At 44.2% G+C, this 27,355-nt stretch overlaps 3 protein-coding genes across 5 annotated transcripts in view; 1 reads left to right on the forward strand and 2 right to left on the reverse strand.

Moving 5' to 3' along the window:
* LOC128297712 (dedicator of cytokinesis protein 3) overlaps positions 1-26,449 on the forward strand; it is a 50,072-nt gene extending 23,623 nt beyond the window's left edge. The window contains exons 4-13 of one of the 2 annotated variants that reach the window (XM_053033400.1): positions 9,541-9,661; positions 9,742-12,543; positions 22,200-22,309; positions 22,609-22,626; positions 22,751-23,123; positions 23,190-23,411; positions 23,479-23,873; positions 23,948-24,432; positions 24,478-25,260; positions 25,330-26,449. In XM_053033400.1, coding sequence (XP_052889360.1) covers positions 9,541-9,661; positions 9,742-12,543; positions 22,200-22,309; positions 22,609-22,626; positions 22,751-23,123; positions 23,190-23,411; positions 23,479-23,873; positions 23,948-24,432; positions 24,478-25,260; positions 25,330-25,736 — 5,716 coding nt within the window. In that variant the 3' untranslated portion in view covers positions 25,737-26,449. Of the gene's footprint in view, positions 1-9,540; positions 9,662-9,741; positions 12,544-22,199; positions 22,310-22,608; positions 22,627-22,750; positions 23,124-23,189; positions 23,412-23,478; positions 23,874-23,947 lie in introns of both variants that reach the window. The other variant, XM_053033399.1, reaches the window with a different exon arrangement.
* On the reverse strand, positions 12,941-14,684 carry LOC128297714 (pre-mRNA-splicing factor RBM22). The gene is made up of 3 exons (XM_053033403.1): positions 14,483-14,684; positions 14,355-14,408; positions 12,941-14,275 (listed from the first exon to the last, which is right to left on the reverse strand). Exons 1-3 carry the CDS (start codon positions 14,534-14,536, stop codon positions 13,055-13,057), a joined length of 1,329 nt encoding a protein of 442 aa, XP_052889363.1. The 5' UTR covers positions 14,537-14,684; the 3' UTR covers positions 12,941-13,054.
* On the reverse strand, positions 15,667-21,492 carry LOC128297713 (transmembrane and coiled-coil domains protein 2). Of its 2 annotated transcripts, XM_053033402.1 has the most exons (3): positions 18,923-21,492; positions 18,445-18,766; positions 15,668-18,327 (listed from the first exon to the last, which is right to left on the reverse strand). In XM_053033402.1, exons 1-3 carry the CDS (start codon positions 19,537-19,539, stop codon positions 17,611-17,613), a joined length of 1,656 nt encoding a protein of 551 aa, XP_052889362.1. In that variant the 5' UTR covers positions 19,540-21,492; the 3' UTR covers positions 15,668-17,610. The 2 variants fall into 2 exon arrangements, with proteins under 2 accessions (XP_052889361.1, XP_052889362.1); XM_053033401.1 differs by having other exon boundaries at positions 15,667-19,770.
* Positions 26,450-27,355: the final 906 nt, after the last annotated feature.

Consider the following 27,355-nt stretch of genomic DNA (forward strand, 5'->3'; position numbering starts at 1 on the left):
CATCTTCTGGTTGTTTCTGATATATCTTATCCCATTACCTTTTACCTCGTTTGCTGTAGGCTTCATACTACAGATCGCTCGAACTGCAGCGGCCGGCTCTCACGAGGCTGCTTTGCCCGGTGTAGCCTATATGGTTGGTATTGATGATTGTACACCTACATGCGCAGCTCAGGAATTGCAGCATATGGTACGATCCTGTACATCGATTCTTTCTTTCGTTCCATTTCGTTCGGCTTGGAACGAAATAATGGTCGGCTTATATGCTACCGCGCTACGACATCCATCCGTTTTATGCTGGGATTTGGTTTGCTATTTCTTTTCTTTCGATGAGATGTAACTCACTTCATCAGACGCTACTGTTTGCGCCGAAACACGTCCACTCGATCGGTCTGAATCGGCTGCTTGATCCTGGCAAAAATATTAATTTAACTGCCATAAATCAACACGTCACGCGTAGCAACACCGGTGGTACAGTAATTACTTTTGGGGAATTTTTAGAGAGCTGCCTGAACACCGACCGAAGTTGTGCACAAAGATTCAGACCCGATGTCTGTCGTGAATGACTTGAATGGTTTAAATGACTTTCGTTTGTTGCTTCCAGCCATGGACACAACATTTTGCGTTTTGATTGCATTTTTTTTTTCACATTACCACACTGACACATTTAACTTGGCAGCATACGGTCACCTTCACGAGCGACTCTAAAGCGAGATGAGAGCGAGAGGAGGTGAAGTAGGAACACACCCCACTGCACCTCATTCTCCAGGGCGGGTAGATGATCAGGGGCAGCGTACTAAGTCATCACTGAAATGAAGTTGGCTACCGATTGTTGTTTTCGCTTCCTTTCACTAAAGCCCTGTGGAATAATACTGATAGATCGTTCAGGCATGTTTCACAGACAACTTTGCAAAGGGTTGGTTGTTTCTTTCTTTTTTTTATTGTTAGTCGGTTCGGTCAGAAGTCGAGTCCTGATGTTGATGGGGCTAATTTGTCCGCCCACTTCACTAGTTGTTGTTATATGTTGCGAGGTGTTAATTTAATGAGTTTAACCCACCCGACGAGGACCGCTTCGTGTTAATTTTTCAATTACAGCTCTAGTACCGGAATCTCTTCGTTAGTAAGTTGTCATCAGCTTATGCTTGAGTGGTAAATTGATGTAAGATATTGATTATAGTTGGAAGAGATCTATATAGATGAAAAATGGTCTGTTTTTTGTTAAGTTTATTATGTTAAAAAGAAGCTTTTCAACTGTTTTACTACCTAACAACGATACTATTAAATTATCATTTCTGGAATATTATATTTAAAAAAAACAGTGTTTATATAATTAAACATTTTTACAAATAGTAAATAATGCATATTGGAATATAATACATATTTGTTATTGATAGTAGTTTAAAGATGCGCTGCTATAAATTATACTTTGTGTGTACATCCATTAAAAAATGAATCGATCGCTACTGATCGCTACCTACGCGTTCGTTCCTAGCGTTCGGCTGATGAATCTCATCCCGGCGGAAAAGTAGGCCGTATGGTCCTTCGTTGCGGCCAGCTAGAATTTCCAAGGCAACACATACTAATTGACAAAACTACAGTTTGTGTTCTGTGGCTATTTTCTTCAGTATGTGCTTTTGCCTTCGCTTCGTTCGCAATGCTATGCTATAGTTTGTTTTATGTGAGATTTAATGAAATAACCCGTAGCAATATGTGTTGTATGTTATAGTAATTTTTTGTATTTTTATCATTTATTTATGAAATTGATTGGAAATTACTTGAACAGGAAAAAATGGGCAAAAATTGAAGAAATAACTGGTACGAGTTCCGCAGCACTCAGTAGAAAACAAATGACTTTAACGTTAGTATAAGTAACGAACCTTATGATGTTACCTTACAATTTTCAATTCTTTTTCTTTGTCGGCACACCAACCTTCAGAGGTACAGGCCTGCCATTTCTGGCTTTTACTTTATTTGCCCATACCACAAAAGTGGGTCCAGCGTACGTAGGATTGGTCCGAATGGGAACTTTGAACCGGTCCTGTCGTGTGAAGACTGGCGCTGCTCCAATCAATACACCATCAATGCCACAATCAGCAGGCAATTTTGGATTAGTTTATTTTATTTGATTTTTTAAATTAATGTTTAAAATAATTTGGGATCTAGATACATCGCTATACAACTTTTAGTTGGAGGCGACGCATAACGTTTCCATGGTTACAACATTATTTCCCACATCCTTGGATCATTTTTTTGGTGTGAAGCATTTTTGATTTCGTATCTCTTCTTTAAACTGCTTTCTTTCGCGATGCCTTCTTTGATCCTCTCGCCAACAATTTATTTTTCCATGTATACTATGGTTTTACCAAATGGTTTTTACACGTATCGACGTCCACAGACGCGCAATTTGAGAATGTTTTTAGTTGTTGTCCTTGGATATTCGCGCGTTTTCTAGCATTTTCAGTCGGATTCTTTGCAAGATTTTCAAAAAGATTTTAATTTTCGTCGGTGATACAGTGTTAACCGTTTTCGTAAACGATACAAAATCCTATTCGAGCCGTACCCCCGTACACAACACTCACTTTTTCTTCTTATATCGGCACAACAACCCCGAGAGGTCTGGGCCTGCCATTTCTGGCTTTCTGTGACTTTATTTACCCGTGGCTGAATAGTCAGTCCTAGGTACGGGGGATTGGTCCTGGATGGGGATTTTGGTCCCGGTCTGTTCCTGTGATGAAAACCGGCGTCGCTACCATTAAGCCACAACGATTCCAAGTGCCAAGAAGACTGGACTCAATATCCTGATTAATACAAATCAAGGAAGACCAGAAATGGTCATTGAATCCACAAAGAAAGCAGCATGGAAAATAATACCAGGTTATACAGCAACTTATGAAGATATTGAACAAGCCGTTTTACTGCTTGATTCGCTGCAACTTTTCATGTTTTTTACTAACAGAAATGCGAGAGTGTTTCAAGAGCAATTGCTGCTGTTGTTGTGATATGTTGTTTACTTCTCTAAGTAGAGACAATGTTATCAAACCAGATAACCACGATGCTGGAAACGCAGAATTTTACTGAGTCAAGTCCCAATGGCTAAAACGCCATCAAATGCAAATAGGAAACTTCTTTTGAATGCAAAGCTCGGTAAAATCATAGCTCAAATCACAACAATCGTCAGTTCAAATCTGACATCAGCCAAGAGAACTGGCTTCCATCATCATCTTGATCATTGTACTTCACCGAGTACTTCAGGATTGCGATTGCAGAATTGTTGCCGTCCATGTTTTCACGAGACGAGAAGATTTTTTGCAGGGTAATTTTTTTTTTTGCAGATCGTCTGTGCTTCTATAATCGTCTACACAAGCACAACATCAAGATATATTGGCTTGCTAATTCTGGGCTTATTTTAACTTTATTTACCCGAATCCTGGATAGTTGTTCCTGGGAACGAGGGATTGGTCCAGATGTACTTTTGCGCTGGTTCTGTTGAATGAAGACTGGCGCAGCTACCAAATACATAACCAGGCAAATTTGATAAAATGGCACCGTATGAAATCAAAACATGTATGTGCCTGTTACTGGAAAGGCATAACTCAAATATACTGTATCTGAGGAAAAAGTCAGAAAAAAACGTGGGTAATCAGTGGTAACAGGTAGTAAAAAACATCAACTTTAGATGAAATTATGTGAGGAGCCTACGAAAAGTATAAATGAATAGTAAGCAACACGGGATATAATGTGATTGGGGCAAGATTGTTAAGAATTGCTTAAGTGTAATTGATGTTGGAGTGAGTATTCCAACTCATGATAAAATTGCAATGCATATGGGCATCACAGTCCAGATGGGAGCTTAACGCAATCAGGAAGTGTCGTATATTTTTGCGATACATTTCATTCTTGATAACTGACCAACCCCGGGACTTCGGGTTCAGGACTAATCAACTGCACTAACTGTAGGTATGACTAAATATCTACAACACGACGCTAGATGTCCAGATCATACGAATGGCTATATCAAACTGAGAGACGACCGAAGCCACTAACGTTCAAAGTCTGTTAAATCCAATAACAACAGCTATATGTGATTTGGAATATGCTTTGCGACGCTATATTTGGAACGTTATGGATTTTTGAACACTCGTTTAATTCGAAGACTATTTTACGTTTACGAAAACGTTTTCTGAAGATGATTTTTTTTTAAATTTAAAATATAAATTTATGTTTTGTTGAACAATTTCAAAAATTAAATCACAGTAATGAGAGGGAGAGCAGGTGAAAGTGATGCAGATCCTTCACACAACAGGACAGAACTAAGAAAGAACTGAGATAGAAATAAATAGTTTGTTCAATTTGCAAGAAGAAACTTACACGAATTCAGAAAGTAGTATTCTTGACTGGTTCTTAGCATAGAATAATGTTTTTTGGCTATAAACTATGGAGCAGTGGTCTCTAAATTCCGATTAAATATAGCACAATAATGATTTTTTGAACCGTTTAACATTTGAAGTTCATGGTCGAGACGGAAGTACAACACGCCGCTGTAGAGGAAATCGTATTCACAATGCACAACAACCCACTAACGAGGAAGGGGTTGTGTCTTTAAATGTGAAAGCCTTCTTCCGCACACAATGGGTGCACTATCACATGGGTGTCTCATCGTTGGAGCTTACATGGTGGAAAAAAGGGGGCAGCAAATCAGCCAACCGACGGGCGGCCGACCTCTGTTGTTCGGTGTGTCTAGCTTATGCCGGTACCGAGCCGGGTGTATTTGCGCTCACCGTTTGTGGATTTTCCAATCCAATTTTCATCGGTTGTTCCATCTATTCCACCTGTTCCACGTGTGCGAGTTTTCTTTCACGATAGTCATGGGGTCTCACGAATCGGTCGCGTGCACCGAGGGTTCACAGACACCGGTCCGTGTGTGTGTGTGTTGCTATACGGCGGGGATATTGTCATCGCCGATGTTGCATGGATGGATATGTGTCAGTAATGAGCTGATAGTACTTGTACGGTGTGCGGTCGCGTGCCGGGGCCGCCGTGTGCACGGTCTGACGCTAGCCGACAAAGTTAGCCAAAGTGTAACATCAGTTATCACTTTCCACTCGAGAGGTCCACAAGAAGCTTGTGTGTGCCATCGCGAAAGGCGGGCGCTGCGAAGTAACACTTACTACCACAAATCAGCTGCGCACAGTGACTTAATGTCGCACCGCCGATACGAACCAAAAAGGTCGATTCGAAGTGAGACGTTGTTGTTGTCATAGTTCCGGCCGGAAGTGATTTTTGTTTGGTTGCAATGGATGGATGGTTTGTTTGAAACACATGTTGAAAGTACTTAAGTGATCGATTGATGGTACTCCGGTGCATTCGAAACGTGATAGACATTTTGTTGGCAGGACCAATCAAATGTATCGTGTGTGTGTGTTCCACTTCCGTTTTCCAATCAGGTGTGAATGGTGCTCTGCATAATGTTATAAGGCTTGACATACGAAACAGACCCAGTAGTAGCTGGTAGTGCTAACAAATTAGTTGCAACCGAAAAATATGACATTTTATGTCCCGTTGCACCGGCAGCAGCACAAGGCTGATTCACAGTGGGGCAGCTTTGATAACAGCAGCGCGGCAACCAGGTACACCTTTTGAATGTTTACGTGCAAAGGTTTGTCTCTGAAGGGTTCCAATACACATGCAGCACATGCTATGCTGATAATGAAATAAAAATTACGACTCCCGGATTCGTTCGCGGTTGGTTTTAGTTAAGCAATTAACAAAACAATGTTAAATGCCCCTTTTTGGAATTAGCTTTCGTTTGTTAGTCAAATAAGACGATTTAATTTGTTTGTCACATATCTTCGAGGTCGTACGGATGTGTACACATCTAAACGCGATTTATAGATCAAAAATACGATCATATAAGTACGTCGCGGTTTAATTATTTTTATCAACGTAGCTTATGATTTGCTAAGGATTAGCGCGGGCACATTTAAATCATTTGTAACGGATGAAAGATGTAATTAAATTAGTATTTGAAAATGTAAACATCAGAGTCTATCTATTCCTATCTATTCCTATATGAAGCTCTTGTAGCTGGGTATTAAAAATGACAGATCTTAAACATATTACATTGTTCATAAGAATGATGAAAATTTGTGGAAAGAATAATTAGAATAGTAAATACAAATATTCTCACTATATAAAAGCAAATATTAAAATTGTTAAAATACATGAAAATTTAGCTATGCTGTATCAGTTAAACATATTACACATGTTCTAGATTATAATGATAATATATAAGATGCACTAGGTGGAAGGGGCAAACAAGAGAAACACTTTACACTGCCAACATAATCCATTCATTTCGCTATGTAAATGCACGTACATTATTCAGTGTATTGTATGCAAATGAATTTTGCATTGTATTCGTTTTCAAGTGTAAACTTGTTTACTTTTGAAGCAAGTTTCCTGCCGTTTGACATTTGAATGTCAATTTTTTGTACAACTTTCTTAAATAAAATAACATACCAAAAGATTTTCTCGTTCAAATAACTGAAAACTGCATCGTCATACTGGTTTCTAGCATTGGGGTCATCATTCAATCCATTAGCTAGTAACACTTATTGACTGTTACTAGCAAAAGAATTGCTCCTTTTATCACTTTATTTAGCTTACGGACTTCAAGGACGTACTTTGATTAATTTGGATCTACTTTTAAATCAAGTATTAATCATAATAAGTTTCGTGCTCGGGAAGCATCTGAACATCGAAGTCAATTTTTGTGTTCTTTTATTGCGATAGCCATTCAGGTGATTGAATGAAAGCAACAACAGCAAAATCAATTAGAATCTCATAATCGTTCCATACCGGATGAAGCAGTATGCATCAATAAAAGTGGACTCGAATGTAAGCCATACATGCGCGCTAAACCGCAGCTTAAAAAGCGAACTGAGAAACCCGGAAAGTTGTGTAGGCAGCAGGCAGCAACAACATACTGCTGCGCGCCGTGTTAAAGATTAAGGTTTTAATTTCGCTCCCCATCATTTATGTTCCTCGCCTTGGCTCGGTGCTGCCGGGGCTGGATGGATCGAATGGAACGAACCCGGCCCCGGAATGAGATGGATCCCCGGCCTGAAGATCGCTCAGTTTCGCCTTCTGGTTTTGAGTTCGCCGCCCTCTTGCACTTTCGCTTCCACCCTCGTTTTCGTAGCTTCGTAGTAGTGCGCCACGGTCAGCAGCATCGTCAGAAGCTACTCAGAACAACCACCAAATTAGTTTCTAACGAGCCCTGAGCCAAATGGTTTGCACGGTTTCGAATTCTCTATCCATGCTTTCTTCACCTTTCTTGCTCATTCCTATCTCGTTCGCTCTTGCTCATTTCGTGAGAATTCGTTTTTTGGAAGGGTTTCCCAAGATGACGATTGTTCTTCCCTGGTATAGTTGTAGATGTTCTATTCCTCCTCAACTCATTGCGATATATTTGGAGATATTTGCTTGGCAATAGAATGCCTGTTTTGATATATTTTATGTGTACTTCAAGCGTTATAAGTTCCATGTTTTATAAGCTTACCATAGTTAAGTTGCACCATAACATTGGGAATACATATTTTTACATACTTCTGGTCTTAGGATGGACGTGCGCGTGTATGATGTACATTATTTTATATGTGTGGTTCTTTTATTTCCTTCGTTATCGCAATCGTTCATAAGAAAGTCAGGTCACGATAACGAAAAGGAACGGGGAAGCAGTTTAAAATAACAAATTAACAAAAAAATAAATAAATAAGTTCAAAAACATAAACTTTTTTAACATCAGCCCTTGCGGAAAATCCGATCGCTCCCTGGAAGCATAGGATCACTGGAATGAGTTCACTGCAATCCAGCACTCACCGATTTGACGAAACTTTTGAGCGATTGTTCAAGTGCTGCCATTGGTCAGAATGATAGTGTGCGTGCTGTGATGAGTGCCGGCTTCTGTGTTACCCTGGAAATGCTTTCAGCTCACACCGTTCGGCAGTGGAGGAGGCTCGTCGTTGTGTAGGAACAGGTTAATTCTTCTCAGGAGTTTTAAAAAGCCTCCTTTCGGGGGCTGCGCAAAGTTACACTTGCATCGCTCGCTCGCTGCTTCAGCACCGTACCATCGCCATCTTTCCATCGGTCGTGCACACATACAGCTTGATCGCGATCACGGGGGGTGCGTTCGTTGAATGGATGTTTTAGCTGTTTCCTCACCGTTTCCATCCTTTCGCCCTTCAATTGATCATCTGAGTCTGGCTGGTTGTGTCTGCATTTGACGTGTGGTATTTCTCTTTATGGGCTTCTTTCTTGAGCGTTGAATATCCGGAGCCTGCTACGGTGCGCGTGCAACGTTGCCAAGTTGTGCCTTCGTGCCGCACCACATGTCAACACAGACGTTGGTGGTAACAGGAGCATAGGTACGCATATGTTGTGCTGCTGCGTACTCCGATTAATGGTCATTTTTTTGCATCAAACCAGGAGAGATTGGACCCGTAATTGGGCAAAGTGCGAGTTTGTCAACGTGTTTTGGTCCCATGCGGTGAAAGCAGAAAATTCAACAAATTGTCCAACGAACGTGTAAAGCTGTCGCAATCGTTGCATTCAACTGCACTGGCCGGATTGTGGAAAAATGTTTTGTATGGACTCTTGTTCAAAAGGACTCTTACGGCTTTGTAGAGGGGTACGGTTCAAGAATGGTATGATGAGCATATATTTTTTTTAAATTGCTTCATTTTTCTGGCCATTAGTTCGCACAGTTTCTGCCTGTTGCTTTGCTGCTTTTCGTTGCCTGTGCGGGCTTACCTGTGCCAATTCCGTGCAAAAAAAGACGATCCACCACAGGAAGAAACAGTTGCGCTGTGTATCAGTGTTGGTGGTAGGGTAGTATGCGTGTAGATCGTACGATTTTCATCAAAACATTTGCTCAACTTTTACGATGATGCTCATCGTTAGTTTTGGTCGGAAATGTTAGTTAATAGCATTTTTGCTTCTGCATGCATGCTTTTCAATATGGATCTAATCAACCGCCTCAGATGAGGAAACTTAGAGTACAACAAAATCATCAATTTTGTATGGATTGTGCACATAATACAGCATAAAGGAAATAAAATGCTATTCACAATTCGCAATTAATCCTTATAGGAAATCATCGGGAAGAGATTAATTAAATACACTTGTAAGGAAGTTGTTTATATTTCAGGGGTTTCATCATAGTTTTGATCATATTGTTAGGCTCCCCCTGCATCATACGTGTGTAGAATATTTTTGCAGAAGGATTAGAAGGTTCGATTATGATAGAGAGAAAGAGAGCGAGAGAGAGAGAGAGAGAGAGAGAGAGAGAGAGATAAAGAGAAAGAGAGAGATTTCAATTTAATTATACAATTCATAACTCATCTTATGATAAGCCATAATTCATCCTGTACATACTGACGTGTCATGCGGATTGTATAACCGATAGGCGCAACAACTTTTCTTTTCATACAAAAGTTTTTCATGTGATTAACGTTCCGTTGCTGTGAATTACTTTTATTGCAGAAAACTTGGCTTAGATCTTGTACCCCGGTCAGGCACGCTGGCAGTAGATCCGCAGAAAATTGGTATTGTATCACTCCACCAGGTACACGTCAACAGTGCTGAAAATGCAAAGGCTGCATCGGTACGTTACAAATGTCTGAGCATATCTTATAATGTGAACCATAAATAAACGATGCCATTTTTCTTCTGTTCGCTTTACAGAATCGTGGAACTCTTCGGCGCAAAGCGGGCAAAAAAATACATACGCATCATCTGTACTTCTGCATGCGTGATTTTGGTCATCGGATAGGCGACGATGCAGAAATCTATTTCTACCTGTACGATGGCAACACGAATCGTATGCGTGCCCTATCGGAACGATTTCTGGTACGGATAGCGCGGGACGGCTTTTCGACGTACGTGGAAACAAGCCATAACTGTACCATCTTCACCGATCTTGGATCGTCTGATTTGAATCAGGACCTATACCTGATTGCTAACGTAATGCGTGTCGGTAAGATGCTGCACTCGGAGTCGGTAAAGAAAGGAGACAAACTCACAACTACGACACACGCTTATCGACGACCGTACGGAGTTGGTGTGCTGCCGCTGAGCGAAATTGCCCAGTTTGATTACAGCGTCGAGTCGGAGGAAAAAGAGTTTAGCTTTAAGATTTTCCAGTGCGAGGAGAAAGATTACCATCAACTGCACGAACTAATCATTAAGAAGGCGAGCGGAAAATTTCAACCAATCAATGCTAGCACCCAGGGTCACTATGGATTGGTGGTGTCCATGAAGCTACTGCATGGCGAAATCAGTCAGGCAAAGTTGGAGCAGCCGATCCTGTTCCAGGGTACTGCCATCACCAAGAAAATAGGTTTCCCCGATGTGATCATGCCGGGTGATGTGCGTAACGATCTCTTTCTCACGCTCGAAAGAGGTGAGTTCGAGCGCGTCGGCATCAGTACGGCAAAGAACATAGAAATCACGGCACTGGTGCTGGATGAAAATGGGCGCGTGGTGCAGGAATGTATTGCGATCGCTTCTGGTAGCCCGTTGCAAGCATATTACAAATCGATGGTACTGTACCATAACAACTCCCCGGCGTGGAATGAAACGATCCGCATGTTCGTACCGATTGATAAGTTCAGCAAGGCGCACGTGCGCTTCGAGTTTCGCAGTTGCTCGACGAGGGATAAATCGGACCCAAAGCTGTTTGGATTTAGCTTCGCCCGGCTTATGGAAACTGGCGGAGCGACCATCGCCGATGGAGCCCATGAGCTGTACGTATACAAATGCGAAGACCCGCTGAAGGTACAGCCGAATGTGTATTTGCGCCTACCTTGTTCCGCCGGTGACCGGCAAGCGCTGGGCGATTCGCCTTCGTCGTACCACCGTAGTTCGAAAGAAGCCTTTTACGTGCGCACAATCCTTTGCTCAACGAAACTGACACAGAATGGAGATTTACTGTCGCTGCTTCAGTGGCGCAATAGACCGGAAGGCATTCAGGACTCGTTGCAGCGCGTGTTGCGGCTGCATAATGAAGAATTGATCAAGTTCCTGCAGGACGTGCTCGACGCTCTGTTTGCACTGTTTTCTACCGACGATGGTAACAGTACGCCGCACTCGGGACTGGTGTTTCACGTGCTAGTCAACATATTTAGTCTGATGCAAAGTAGCAAGTTTCAACATTTCAAACCAGTAATGGACGCGTACATACGCAATCATTTTGCTGCTCCGCTCGTATATCAAGGTTTACTTTCGTCGGTACAGCACCTAGCGGACTGGTTGACGACTACGGACAATCTGGAGCCGATCGTGCAGTGCTTTTGCTCACTGGAATTTATCTTCAAGCTGATCATCCAATCGCGCAAATTGTTTGCCCACGCGTCGGGTGGCCAATATGAGGACAAGTTTAAAAACGACCTATTTTCGGTTTTCCTGTCGCTAAATGGCATGCTCGCAGTGCCAAGCACAACTCAAATCCTAGCGACACAGGAAGCGCTGCTCAGTAACGCGGGCGTAGTGTTTGAGCAGCTGCGTACCATCATCACCCGGCCGGAACTAGAAACGCTTGTCAAATCCATGCTCGACGCTGTTCCAAAGGATGCTCAGCCACCTCTAATTCAAGCAAAACTGAAATCCATAAAGGATATGGTTTCCGGACAACTTTTCCAAGACGACGAGCTACGTTCGGTCATATTGAACATCGCTTGCAAACATCTGCGCATTCATTTAGCTCGCCGAGACGAGCTGAGACTTTGTTCAGAAATTCTCGCTGAAGTGCTGATCAAGCTGTATGAAGCGAAGGCTAAAACCGGTGAAAAACCATCAAACGCCATCCATCACGATCTGGACACGTTGTTTGCGAACATCTTTCCCATCCTGCTACAAACAATCAATGTACTGAGCAATGGCGGTAACGAAAATCTCGTGTGTTCGTTGTTTGCGGTGAAGTTAGGCCTGTTGCAGCTGCTGGATGAGTCGCACTATCAACGCATGTGGGATCGACAACAGAGCGGTACCAGTCCGACGATCGTTGGCGGAAAGGAGCTACGAGATTTCATACAGCAATGTTTGGCCATCTTCAAGGACATTCTTGAGCAAGACTGGATGATTTTCTCAAAAGATTGGCTGGTGATGAAAATGGCCGCCAACGACGTCTTGCGACGGACGTTAGAGGAATTAGCAAAGCCACTAGTGTACCGTTTTCTCGGTCCTCAATCGTTCGATTCGCAACTTTGGTGGTCGTACTTTAGCGTCGCCGTTATTTTCCTCACCCAGCCATCGCTGCAGATCGAACAGTACCACGAGACGAAGCGACGCAAAATATTGAGTACGCATGGAGATATGCGCGTCATGATGGGCTTCCAAATTTTGAGCATGTGGGCCCAACTCGGCGAACACAAGCTGCACTTTATTCCGTCGATGGTAGGACCATTTTTGGAGGTCACACTTGTTCCAGAACCGGCGTTACGAAAGGCCACGTTTACGGTATTCTACGACATGATGCAATGCGAACAGGTAGGTGGAAAAAGTTTTATTAAACTAACAAATTAGATCGTTCCTTTCTCATTCATCGGCATAACAACTTCAAGAGGTCTAGAAAAGAGCCTGCCATTTCTAGATTTCTATGTCTTTATTTACCCTTTGCCCGTATTGTCAAGTCCTGCGTACGGAGGATTCGTCCGGATGGGATTTTGGACCAGTCCTGTCGTGTGAAGACCGGTGCCACAGCCAATACACCACCGGACCGCTCCGACAAACAAATTTGATCTACTGTATGGAATTATTCCGTAGAACTCCGGAGAGAGAAAATAGCTGACATTTCTCAACAATCCATAATTGACCTAAATGCTTGGACAAATGACATATGTTATTGATAATGGGAAACTTTGCCTGCCTTGCCCGAGTTATTGTACATCGGGGCACAGTATATCAAATGAAGCTTAAAGTTTGTCCGATATCAATGGTTTTATTGAATGTTTGTGATACATGTACACGATATATAATCACAATGTTAGAAAGATTTTTGTTATTTTTTCAATGCTCCCAACCGAGCAGGATCCTGACTCGGATAATGCAATTGCTGCTGATGCATTGCCGGTGGCATCATAGAATGACTAGAACCAGTACTGCTGCCGGTTCCACCATCGCTAGCGCTTGAACCCCCCGTCGGAGGTGGAATACCAGAGGAACCACCAGCGGCTTGCTGATACATCGCTGCATAACTTGGAGCTCCTGGAATCAGTCCCGGCGGCAGCTGATGTATCTTCATTCCCGGTGGCAAAACGGCCATTTCCGATGCTTGTAGATTGAAGTAATCCGTAGGATTGGGAGGCATGGGCAGTTGTCCGGGGAGCCCGGGTACGGGATCAAAGATTCGGTTACTTCCTCCGGAGCCGCGGGGAGTAGAGTTCTGTGCGTAAGCGGTCGATTTGGCCTGCGAGTGTGCCCACTTGATCGTTAGTTTCTTCCCACCAAGCACAAGCTTATTGAATGTCTTTTCTGCAGCTAGCTCTGCAGCTGCACGTTTGGTATACTGCACGAAAGCACATTGCTGTCTCGGAACCAGTGACACAGATCGAATTTCACCATAATGATAGAAATTGTCGCGTATATCCACTTCCGTTATGTGCTCACCCAGATTGCCTACATACAGCGTGGTAATAGTTTTGTCTTCCGGAGGCTCTAGTGTAGGTATCGAGGCGGCCCGTTTCATCAGCTTGTCTGCTACCGGATCGTTGCGACCATAGTACCGATCGCGAATGTTTTGCTCTGATAGCGGATCATCCGGTTCCACCGGTTTGTCATGTCGGTAGGGGCACTCTTCGCCACGTTTGCACTCTCCCTTCACCCAGAATGAACAGATGTGAGGTAGATTGCGCTTGTAATAGGGCGCGGTACGGGCTAACTTTGCCAACATGTCACTTGCCGCCAACGATTTGCCCACCGTTCCAGCAGCAACCGTATTGTCATCACCAGCCTTCAGCTGTGATTCAATGTTCTGAATATAGAATTCTTTGTTTACGTCACTTTCTGGAATCTTGTCCTGAATTTTGAGCGCAGCGTCTCGCACTTGTGTTGGCAAACCGTACTCTAGATCCAACAGGCATGTCTGACAAACGTTCTTAAGCTTGCTGCATGTCTGGCAGATTTCTGTTTTCTTGAAACGCATTCTAGCTCCGGGGCACCACCGGAAAATTGTAAAAGGGCGTGTACAGATTTTACATTCCTTTCCGTAGCGTTCCTTTATCTGAAATGGACAAGATGAACAAACGAAATCAAAGGATAGGAACGACAGGGTAAGGATATGGGACCATTAGAAAACTTACCATGCGAACGTACGGATTGTCGCCAAGGCATGTTTGGCAAAGTATTGGAAACTCCTGAAAGAAGATAATATCAGAAACAAGAGCAATGTATAATGAGCTGTAACTCTCTTGCAAAGACGCAAACGAACCGAATCTTCCCAGTTCTGTCGATTGTAGGTGTTTGTGGTTTTTGACATAGCCATTTTGATCGCTCTCACAAATGCTGCCGCGTCGAAGATGCAAATTATTTGGGAAACCAGAAGCTGAGGTCAAAGCACAAGCCGTAATCAGCGGAAAAACTAATTTATGAAATGCTAAAACGCACGCTTGGAAAAAATACAGCACTCCAATTTTTTTCTCGTTTCTGTTGTGACGTTTACGTTTGACAGATGCAAGGGCGAAATTGGCAGTGTTGCCAAGTTGGCCATGTCGTTGAAATGTTTGATTGATAAATACCTAGAAAATGTGATATGAGATGCTTTCTGGTGGTTAAAAAGGTGGACCATAAAATATGTGCCGCTTTTTATTATTTATTTGCAGTTTTAATAAAATTTGATCGATCGCACTTAATAAAAAAAAATGATCGGTGGGTATACATCCCCTGATGGTAGTTTTGGCGAAGCGCTACTTTATCATGTTTAATTCCCAAGACAAAACAAACCTTTGACCTTCGTATGACGCCTTCCAGTCATGAACTTTTTTTTTGTCAGACCGGACATCGACCTCGTGTATTGGTGAACAATTTGAATCTTGTAGAGAAGCAATCCTACAATTTCAATGAATGGTTCCAATTTGAGTTTACCTTGTGGTGGTAAACTACGATTTTTGAATTAACACATGGCTACAGAGCTAAACATGAGCATGCTGATGCTCGTTTAGTAAAATGACTAAAAAAATAACGGTTAAATCCAACTAGTTTAGTAAAGAGTATACGCTATCTGTACAAGTAATCAAACTCTTTCACTGGTCCGAAGATGTGGATAAGCGATAAGCGTTACGGCAGTTTAATGACTACATACAAACCCATTCAGGACGGCTATATAGTTGAGCAGCAATTATCAAAATCATCAGGGCGACGTCATTATAAACGACGCAGCATTGGAACCCATTTGTTTTGTTTCTTCTATTGTTTAAGGACGAATGCACCCACTGAAGAACGGTAATAGAGGTTTGATGTATAATCCAGTCACTTCAACGCCAAACACATCCATTCTTGTGGAATGTTTCATTGACAACGATTGATAATAACCCATAAGCCAATACTCGTTGATACGCATTAAGGATAGTAATACATTAGATTTTTGTTTGATTTTATAGTCTTTCCTTTATTTTTCGAATCTCTAGATTGAGAAACATAAATAGAGAGAGAGAGAGATAGAGAGAGAAATAGAGCAAGAGGATGAAAGAGGCTTTTGGGGTAAAATGCTGATGTTGTGCTTCTTGGCTAGGCTGTTGTAGTCAATTGGGGCTATTTTGCCTGCCGCCTCCTTCTTCCTCAGAAATCGTTTATTTCGGAAATATCACCCGATGGTTGATTACTAGTAGCGTTATTGTTTAGTTTGAACATTGAAATGTGAAATATCGGTAAATATTTCGCGTAATTGTTTTCGTTCATAATTTAGCCTTCCCGAGCGATTGATCTATCGCGTTACGTTTTCCCTTGTGATGCAAATACGTCGCACATATGGTTCGTTTCTATATTTGTTTCCTTCGCAATGCACGCTTCTACTGTTGTTGCTGTTTCGATTGTTTTGTTTATATAGGTCCAATGGCAGGTTATTGTTTTTGGTTCCTTCCTTTTATGGTGTGTTCTACAGTTGCTACTAAACACGACGATTACACACTACATATCCCTAGGAGTCGCTTAACTTTTCCGTCTTTGCCAGTATTGATCTATACCCTCTTTTGCTTAACTTAAACTGAACCAACCTAATCACGATGTTATGTATGCGCTATCATTATGTAATTTCCCGTTCCATGCCCAATATAACTTTTACCACATTACTTTTCACATTTGTTGCTCGTGATTTGCTTAATAAATGTTGCTTGCATTCGTTCCTACCGTACAAAGAATAACTTAGTATTGCTTCCTCGCTAGAAGAAATCATAAAAAAGAAGCTCTCAATAGCATAAGAACATACATATCGTATAACAACGACCGATAGGCGGCGTTTTCTTAACTTTCAACGATAAACGCGGTGCAGTATTTTGCTTTACCGGTTGCCACACTTACATAAGGAAAGCCTGGTTTCAATTCGTATTTTTTGCGTCTTCGAGACATTTCGTGACTGTTGCGTGACTTGGGGTGGTGGAGGGAAACTCTTACTTTTCCTCTTAATACAACATGTTCGCAACACATTCCCTTTAATCGTGGAGTCGTTTTTCTTTTTCGAAACACACTACTAGTCTAATCATCTGCTACTGTTTTTTTTTCTACAAAAGATTGCTTTCGTTTTCTACCTGCCTAAAAATGTTCTGCAAATTTTGTTTCACCTGTGTGGATATTTTGTGTGATGCATGACGAATCCGTTCAGAAAAGCTCTAAAACAATTGCAAATGTTTTTGTCTACATCGTTCTTTCCTGTGGTCGTTGGCCGAATAATAGCGTTTTTCACCATCGTTACTTTGAATCGGGGAAACTTCTATTGGATTTAACATTCTGAAGAAGGGGTTTTTAGTTCAAGAATCTCTAAAAACAGCAGATTGCGTTTGCTACAATTCGGTGCATTTGTTAACAGAGCCTTTAAACATTTCAGAACGGACAAATATTTACTACACAGGAATTAAGATTGCAAAGTGTTATAATATATGGCCAGTTTAACGAGCGCGTGCACACACACACACACACACCGGCATTGCACTTCTGAGAGCCCTACTAGAATTTGTCCCTTATTGTATCTGCAATAATACTAACAATTTATCATTCTCTGGTGTGTATGAATTTGCATAACATTGTGGTATGGAGCATGTTTTGGATGGATTCATGTTCAACTAACGTCTGGCTAATATATTGGATAGTTCAACGGTGCGAACTAAGACTTTCTTCGATTCGAATTTGAGCAAATTGCATCGTCGTCACTGCAGCCTGGCTTTCCTTTAACCGATTTCGATCGGATCAATACGTACGCTTGCGGTTGTACGGACATGTGAGCATACGAATCGTGGTGGTAGTGGCCTATTTATTCACTACTACACTCTTTCATTAAAAATACAAAGCGACCGTATAGTCAGCCCGACACAGCGTGTGTCGACGCCTAGTTCTCGTCATACCGGCTCTCTAGGTCACCGATTCGCTAACGACTTGACTGCGAAGGATCCGGATCAGATGTACACCGGTGTCCCGTACGTCCGGCCATTGCCGCACGATGGCTATAAGCACCAACGTGCAAAACAGCGTCGTCAGTACACGTAGTCGCGTTTTGAGAAATGGCACTATAATGCCGGCAACCGTTGCAACCAGCAGCAGGATTACCTGCAGCACGGTCAGCACGACGTTGATCAGCTTCACTACTACGGCGCGTGCATTCGAGTTGTAGATGCCTTCCACCGTAACGTACTGTTGCTGCGATAGTTGCTCCATCTTCGAAATGCGCGTCTGACAGTTTTCGAGGATCTCGTTGACATCCCGCAACCGTTCGTCACTCTGGTATTGCACCTTTTCCTCCAGGTCAGCAATCGCTTGCTTCAGATTTTCGCGCTCGTTCTGATGCAACTCCGACAGATCGTTAATCTGTTCTTCGAGCCGATCGGCTCGATACCGTTCGTTCTCCAGTGCCATCGACAGTTCCGTCACTTCCTTCTGCACCAGCTCGACCCGGTCCAGTCGCTCTTTTAACTTTTGGTACTCTTCGCGCAATTCATTGAGGGCTTTATAATTGACGCACCGCTGACTGCAGCTTAACCGATGTTTGTCCGATCCTAGCGGTATGCTATCACTAGTGACGCTGCTACATTCACTGTCATGCTCACTGTACTTTCCACCGGGGCCAGGACCGTGATGGCGATGGCCCGAAGACACTCCATGCAATTGCTGATGGTGATGGTGCTGTTGTGGTCCTCCTCCCTGCCCTTGTGTTGTCCCGTGTGTACGTCGACCCTCGCTATCGCTAATGCTGGTGTTGTGTTGATTGCTCTGCCCACCACCACCACCACCGCTAGGACCGCTCGCATTTGGCGTGGTTTGCTGTCCCTCAGTACCGCTCGCCACGTCTATGCCGGAAAGTTCGCTATCGGCCGCACACCCGGTGTACCAGGTGGATGTAAGCTGGTTAATGTTGTCCGCACTGCCAAACTTGTTCCGTATAAGATGAGCAAATTTGCGTGGTTTCGATATCACAGTTGCCGACAGCCCGGTCACGCCGTGCCGAATGTTACCCCCGACGTTTCTCAAACCCTGCCCCACGTCACGCAGCATTTCGCGCGGCTGTAGAAAGCTCTGCTGCTGCTGTTGGTTCGTCGTAACCGCCAGCTGCTGCAAATTTGGTGGTAGCGTTTGACTGCCTCCCGTGAGCAGCACCGCTTGCTGCTGCTGTTGCTGCTGCAGCAACAAGCTGGCCGTGGCTGCTGCATGCTGCTGCTGTTGCTGGGACTGTTGTTGCTGTGCCTGCTTTTGTTGCGTTTGCTGCATGTCCTTGTAGCGTTTGTTGTAGGATTCCAGCTTCTTTTGCAGCTGCGAAATGTTGTTGGCGCTCTTCTGATTCTTCTTCTCGAACACGGCCTTGATGCGTTGAAGTTGCTGTTTGTCCGCGTTTGCGGCAAGCTTCAGATACTCGTTTACGTTCGAATCGCGCGCTTCCTGCTCCTTCCGGATCAGTTCCTTTGTGCAGGCAATCTTGGTGGTGATGCGATCGTACGCCTGCGGTGCACTGCTCCCCCGCGAATGTCCCTTCTGATGACCGTGGCCATGCTGGGGCTGACTAGACGATCCCGGCAGCAATGTACGCTCGACCGAATCGTTGCTGTGCTGCGATACGGTGGTCACGTTGCCGTCGACTTCCTCCAGCAACGGTATGACTCCGGACAGATTACTGTAATCTACGGGCATCGTGCCTCGCATCATCTCCTCCAGGCTGGCTCCTGAGCTGAATGCAACACCACTTCCACTACCTCCGCTGGCTACGGTCGTACTGGCAATCGAGGAGGAATTGCCCGTCGCAGGCGTGGTTGTTGTCGCTGTCGTTAACATTTCCATTGTCGCCGTAGTCATTTCCAAAGCTCGGCTCTCTGCTGCCTTCGCCTCGTCGCGGGCTCTTGCCCTCGTGTGCTTATCTATCCGTCCGCTACCGCTACCGCCACCACCACCCGAACTGTCGCAACTTCCCAGCCGTTGCTGCCTGGGAAGATGGTGTCGTTGTGGTACCGGGCTGCAAATCGGTCGATAGCGCGGCGATTCGTTCGAATAGGGCGGCTGTTCTTCCAGCCTATTTTGCGATTAGCACTACTGAAACTACGATCTGTGGCGGTCCCGGTGACTAGACTACTACTACTACTGCTACAGCCGTTCGCTTCTGGAGCCACCTTCGACGTCCCTATTTAAAAACTGGTCACCGTTGATGATACCGCCACCGCCGCTGCTTGTGGCGTATCGCATATAAATCCATTCACCACTAGGCAGCACTCTCTTGCCACTTTGTCGATAATTATTGTTGAGCCTGACCCGACGGACACACACGCGCGAGCTCAACAATAAAATACTCCCGCCGTAGTGTCGTAGGGATGGATGCGTAACGCACAAACACCGATGCACGTCGATGGCGCCGCTTGCTGCCACTCACTACCGCAAGACGACGACCAGCGCCCTACCAGAATGTCGTCGCGACGTCTGTGCACCAATTTACCAATGCGTTTTTTTTTGCTGCTATTGTTATGCGTTCCTCTGAGGGCTTTTTGCAGCTATGATTGCCCTTAGGGGTCGTGCTGTCGTGCCTGCCTGCGTGCCTGTTACGCTCAGGCGTACCTGTTTCCTCCTCAGTATCACCAGGATACGCTCTCCTTGGGTCGACTGGTTTTCTTTTACTGTCGTTAACACTACGGAACTGCGGCTGCCCCACTGCCCGCTTGCACTGTTGCTGTTGCTTTGAACGATTGCTGGGATTAGCGAGTGGGGTGCTTCTGCGGGTGATTCATATTTTCCACCACTCTGTTACCCTAGAAGCATAATGATTGATTTTGTCTCTCCGTGGTCTTTTTGTTCCATCAGCTTACTACACACACGGGGATGCTCTGATGTGTGGTGTGAGAACCTTTCAATGTAGAGAGCTACCATTGCTAACTTGCATCACACGACTACTACGGGTGCTTGTGTGTTTGTCGCTACTTCCTCATAGCGGTTCTGTCGTTCTGATCACGGGAAAGGATTTGCACACACTCGGAAGGGCGGAGACCTGTGAGGTTTTCGCGGAACGGAACTAGAATGATTGCCAACTTTGGGCAGCCGATCAGTTCCAGCCTGGTCGGTGCTGAAAGCTACAACAATTTATCACTTCCTTCCTGGTACTTCCTTCTTTAGCCGTACAGTCGCTAAATGTCAATTAGACACAAATCGCATAATTGAGATAACGAAAGAGCCACGCACTTTTTTTTTCAATCGTTCGTATGATGTATTGGTTGATTCGCTTTCCTTGGTATGTGTAGCACCGATGCATTAAAGGGACAATGTTTCCTCGTTAGCTGCCCGTTGTTTGTTATCCGTCCTTTGCTGCACATCGGATGCATCTCCCCGTGCGCAACACTCCGTCTTGTCTATGTTCTTCCACCGTAACCTTCTGCCATGGTCGGTGGAACGCATAGTTTCTTTTGTTTTTCTCGGACGTGTAACATCAAGGCAATCGCACAAAAAGAAGAAGAAGGTTGGACGGCGGCTACAATCAGGGCATTCTATGCGCTGCGTTTTCCGTGTGTGCTTCGATTCGTAGGAGGAGGTACTCCTATGTTCTTCGCGACCCCGCACATAAACCACACATCAAGCAATTATCATCCTCATATTTCACTCCACACACGAAAACTCTCCTACACCCGCACACACCGTTTAGCCGCAGGTAGCGTTGGATTGGTATGAATCAATCGGTCGTTTTTGTTGCTGTTTTCAATCGAATTTGTCCCATCAAATCACATCACTGCACTTTGGGATTTTTTGTTCCGGGTGAGCGATGTGTGTTGTTCGTTTGCCTGACAATTTTCGTTGATTGGACGGGAATTACAGTAAAAGCTTGTTTCGTTAAAAGCGCTCGAATCCTGGACCTGCTCGAATCGCGCTGATAGGCGGGGCGAATAAGCTTTTCGCCTTTTTTTGCTGTCAAAACCTACACTTTCGCCGCGCGCAAAATATGTCCGTTGCGAAAACTGTATGCATCTTCCGGGAACGGGAATCATTTTCTCGTACTAAATGAAATGAAGAGGTGTATTAAAAAAATAATGTTTACAGATAAAGCTAGATAACGTGACCAAATGTCATTTAACGCTCAACTTCAAATTTCCCCATCGCTCAACGATCCAACGATAAGACGAACCACAGCAAACAAAAGATAATAGCGCACGGCCTGTAAACCACACGACTTATCTATGCCGTAAACTATTGATTTTATCAGATGTCGAACAAATTCCAACGCGTATAATTGAATGAGCAGGTGTTTGGCAGGTGTGAATCACGCTTAAAATTTGTCTTGTCATTGGAATTGGAATTGCTCAAGGCAGTCATTAAAACATGAAGCCATATGGTCCAATCCCCCGTAACAAGGACTGACTTACAAATGGCAGGCATGACCTAGTACAAAGAAATAGTAACATTTTTTTAAAATCACATGTTCTCGTTTACTATTTTCGTAATTGGAATAAATCTTTTAAAAATGAATTATTTTTTATCCGCAGGTTTCGCGTGGATCATTTCGACTCGTAGAAAGCGAACTGATCGACAAGCTGGATTTGCTTATAAGTGAAAACAAGGGAGACGATGAATACCGGGAGCTGTTCAGCACGATGTAAGTAATCTGGTGTATATCCTGTATTGATTGTCATTTAGGCATCATCATCATTTGCAATCAATCTTGTGCCCATAATTATACTAACACCGTTCTAACGTTTGGCTTTGATACTAATCACAACTATAAACTCTTTGGTATTAACATTGCAACTGCACCATCATCTTCATCCAACATCATACAACATCATTATCGTGTTACTGTACGTCGTTCTGGTTTACATTGTGCCACTACAACTTCGTCCGTGTCGTGTTTCTTCTCTTGTTTGTGCCTATCGCACATATGCGCCCAATCTGTAGGGAGCAACTGTGTCTAGCGTAAGTTATAACATAACCCTTGGCTTGTTGGTTCCTTACTAAAACTATGTCGCTCACTATCATTGTCTCAAACGGTAGCAAGTAGTGAAAATAAATAATGATCGGCTTTTCATTCTGTTCCCAGACTGTTGGAACGTGTACAAACGGAGAATCCTTCTTGGCGCGAGTCTGGCATAGCGTTCATCTCCTCCGTCACGCGATTGCTGGAGCGACTGCTTGATTACCGCAGCGTTATGCAAGGTGATGAAAATCGTGACAAACGAATGACCTGCACGGTCAATTTGCTCAACTTCTACAACGATGAGATTAATCGCAAGGAAATGTACGTCCGCTACATTTACAAACTGTTGGATCTGCATCTGGGTGCCGAAAATTATGTCGAGGCAGGGCTTACGCTGAAGCTCTACGCCGATATGCTTTCCTGGGACAGTGAAAACATTTCGGACGATTCGAACGGCCCGCGCGAATGGGAACAGAAGGAAAAGATTTACAAGAATGTAATTACACTGTTTGCTGTCGGCGAAACCCGTTCTTGCTTCATGTGCTTTCCCGTCTTCTTGCAGATCATCAGCTATTTCGACAAGGGCAAATGTTGGGAAAAGGGCATCCCGTTGTGCAAGGAACTGGCGATGTTTTACGAGCGCAAACGTTTCGATTACAACCGGCTGAGTGATGTGCTGGTCCAGGAAGCTAAATTCTTCCAGAACATACTCACGCAATTGCGCCCGGAACCGGAATACTTCCGTGTAGGATACTACGGAACGGGATTTCCATCATTCGTCAGAGTATGTATTGTTATCGTTTTCTTGATTATGGTTACTGTCGTAACTTACTTCTGCTCTGCCTTTACAGAACAAACAGTTCATTTATCGTGGACTGGAGTACGAACGGATTGGTGCATTTATACAGCGACTTCAGACAGAATTTCCGACTGCACTGATACTGGACAAGAAGCAATACCCTCCGGACAGCTCAATACTAAACTCGCCCGAGCAACGCTTCCACGTCGTCAATGTTCGACCGATCGCCGATCCGTACCACCTGAAAAGTGCCAAAGTGACCGTTCCGGAAAAGATTTCCAAGTACTATGAGGTGAACGACGTTACACGGTTCCAGTATGACCGTCCTGTACACAAGGGCACGGTTGACAAAGACAATGAGTTCAAGTCACTGTGGATTGTCAGAACAATCTACGAAACGGCGCAACCTTTGCCGGGCATCTTGCGGTGGTTTGAAGTGAGCAAGACGTGAGTATTTCAATTACAGCACGAGTTCAATCGTTCACGATTTCTATGCGTTTCCATAATACTATTTATTGCAGATCGGAACACGAGTTAACACCGGTTGAGTTTGCCTGCGAAACAATTGCCAACGTGAACAAGGAGCTGTCCGATCTGATCGTTCAGTACCGTCTTGATCCGAAGCGCAACTTGAACCCGTTCACAATGCGTTTGCAAGGATCGGTCGATGCGAACGTAAACGGAGGCTTCAGCAAGTATCAGGATGCATTCTTTTCGGAACGCTTCGCCAAATCGACCGAGGGGCGCGACCAAAGTGTGCACGTGCAGCGACTGAAGCGATTGATATTCGAACAGATGCAAATACTACGTCAGGCGTTGGAACTTCATCGCAGCCTTGCTCCGGAGCAGGTGCTCCCGCTGCACAACCGGCTGTCGGAGGCATTCCTCGAGTTGGAGAAGAGCACGGCCGAGTGGAAGACGAATATTAACATTCCAACAAAGCCACTGCCACCGTTGCCGATTGGGCAACAACAACAGCAAGGTGGTGCTAGCGACTCTTGCATGGGTCCAAATGGTGGAAAGGTGGCGATGATGAATGGCGGAGCACAAGAGTTGGCATACTTCCCGGAGGATTACGATGGCACGTATATGTCCGTGAACAAGAAGGCACTCTCGCTATCAGGAATCGTCCCTATGACTGCATTGACCTCCTCTCCGGTTCCGCACATTCCACCGCGTGACAACAACGGTGGCTTGATATTGCCTGCCGTGTGTTCACCTACGGCTCCACCATTACCACCGCGCGGCCACACGCCCGACAAACGCAGTTCCAATCCGATGCCATTTACAGAGTACGTAGAGCAGCAGCAGCTGCAGCAACACAGCTTGCCGGGTAAGAATCGGCAGAAAAAGTACTCTCTGTACGAAATATCGCTTAACGACAGTGGCAATTACGGTAGTCCGCGGAATCTGAGCGAATTTAGGCAAGGCTTTTACCGAGATTCGGGCATTTCCACCAGTACCCAAGAATTGAACAATCTCAATGTAGCATCGTCCTCTGGCGCAGCGGCTGGTCAGCACGCAGCATCGCAAGTAGGAGATGGTTGTGTCCAAACACCACCGCATCAACACTATCATCAACCAATGGCAATTCCATCCACCGTAACGCCACACGACGATTACAACATCATTGCAAACGGCAATACTCTGCCGGCAATGGTACATCCCTCGAACCGGGGCCACCAAAAGACGAACTCTAACCCAGAGGCGTACCAAAGCATTCCAATGATGAGCGGGTCATCACCATCGAGCGGTGGTATGGCACAACCACCACCACCGCCAATTCCTCCCAAGTCGGCATCGCTGCACCACCAGCACTCCCTACCAGCCGTCAGCATCGGAGCGGGCAGCAATAATAATAACAACAATAATAGCATTTCCCTTAGCTTCCATACGCAAGGAGCTCATGCGCAGCAGCATGTACCACAATCTCACTACCATCATCAGCGCAATCAGTCGCTTAACCTAAGCACCAACAGTTCGTCTGATGGGGAGCAGTTAAGCTTGAACGACATTAGCCCAGCGCCACCACCGATGTTTAATGACAATTTTAGTGATTCATTCAGCGACGAGTGTGACAATCCGGTGCCGATTGGTCAACACTCCAAGCTGACACCTAGTCCAGGACGTTCGGGAGGATCCGCTGGAGTGGCAGGCATGGTGGTTGGGGCACCGTCCGGGTACAACACTGCGCTTAATGGAGCATCGTCCGGAGATGGAACGGTGGAGCTAAGTTCCATCACAACGACAACTACAACCACCACTATCATTTCCTTACGTCGGGACGATGAGGACGAAATATTCTACTAGTGTGTCGGAGAGGTGGAGAGGGGAGTGAGAGAGAGAGAAAGAGAGAGAGAGGAAGAGGGACAGTTAACCAAGGGCACATTCACCCGAAGAGGGTATCACCTTTCTTCAGGACTGGTTGGTGAGAGAAAACTTGAGGAGTGAAGACTTTTCTACTGATCGTTTTTGATCGTACATTGTGAAAGATGATGATATTATTACATGGGCACGTGTTCCATGGGTGTGGAAGCGTAGAATATATGTGCAATCTCTATTCTTAGTTCGCGCGAATGATCCACATGGAGGAGAGAGGAGTTCTGATGCGACGATTTTCCGCGATAAGAAGGCAACTACATACCAACGAGAATTATATTCAGGAACGTCATTAGTACCCATATTAGTAGGAAATCGTTTATACTACCGTGAAGCGTAAAGCATGCACCTGCTGCCTGCTATATTTATATATACACAAATTACATGCGGCTATATATACATACGCCCATAATTTAAATGAAAACGAATTCCATACAATGAATTATATACCTCTATACAACTACTCGTGCCCCTCTGCCATCAAAAGAAGGAGGAGGAATATTTTGCAGTGATACTCCCGTACACTGCAGTATTTCATCTTTAGTCTCTGGTTCTGTAAGTGTGTGTATGTGTGTATGTAAGAGTGCGTGTCATTTCTTAGTGGGAGTGCAAAACCCGTTTGCCAAAAAAGAAAAAAAAAACAACCTATAACCATTAAGTAAACAATCAAACAATGTAGCAATATGCTGATGCTAATATACACAGCAAACTCTCTCAAAAGCGCTCTATCTGCTTTATGCGACAGAAATGCGGTATCAAGAGGAAACCAAATAGCAAGATATTATGGATGGATTAATTTAGCATTATGTGAAAGTACCACGATTCACGATCAACACGCATCAGTCCCGTGGTGTGGTATCATTCCTTAAGCAAGGATAGACATCGTCGGAATACAAAAAACCGAGTGTGATTTCAATCTAGTATTTTTTTTTAAATTCAGAATGCATCTGAGGATCTGACAAGGGCAACAGGGATAAGTAAATTGAGACGATTCGGTACATCCGATTGAGCGACTAAACTGCTAATGGACGATGTTCATTTGATATTTGCGGTATGGTTATGCTCAAGCCGCCAGCGCATGCATAAATTACATAATAAATTACCTCTCGTCTACTCAGCTAGTTAACCCCCCCGATTCCGAAATTGACTCTATTTAGAATATTCCCTACTAGTAATCTACCTAGTCAGCAGCAATCGTATAGGAAAACAATCTCTGAAAGCTTATTAAGCTCGTATAAGAGCGCGTAAACATGGATTTTTTTTATCTTAATCATAGAAAAGTGAACTACAACTATAAGGCAAATTAGTAGGTGAATTAGTAAAGTGAAAAATGTGAAAAAAAAGAGAGAGAAAGAGAGAGGGAGAATGAGAGAGAAAGAGAGATATGAAAACAACATTGCTTGACCATGCTTTAGTCTGGTTAGTTTATAGATGTGAAAAGGTGTGTAGCCTCGGGCAGACCACTGACTTACTACTACTATTACTACTATTCGACCTTTATGCCGGCGCCATGCACAGATAAAATTCAATATTGATCCCTTTAAGGTAAA

Source organism: Anopheles moucheti, chromosome 2, assembly GCF_943734755.1.
Source record: "Anopheles moucheti chromosome 2, idAnoMoucSN_F20_07, whole genome shotgun sequence".
Taxonomy (NCBI): domain Eukaryota; kingdom Metazoa; phylum Arthropoda; class Insecta; order Diptera; family Culicidae; genus Anopheles; species Anopheles moucheti.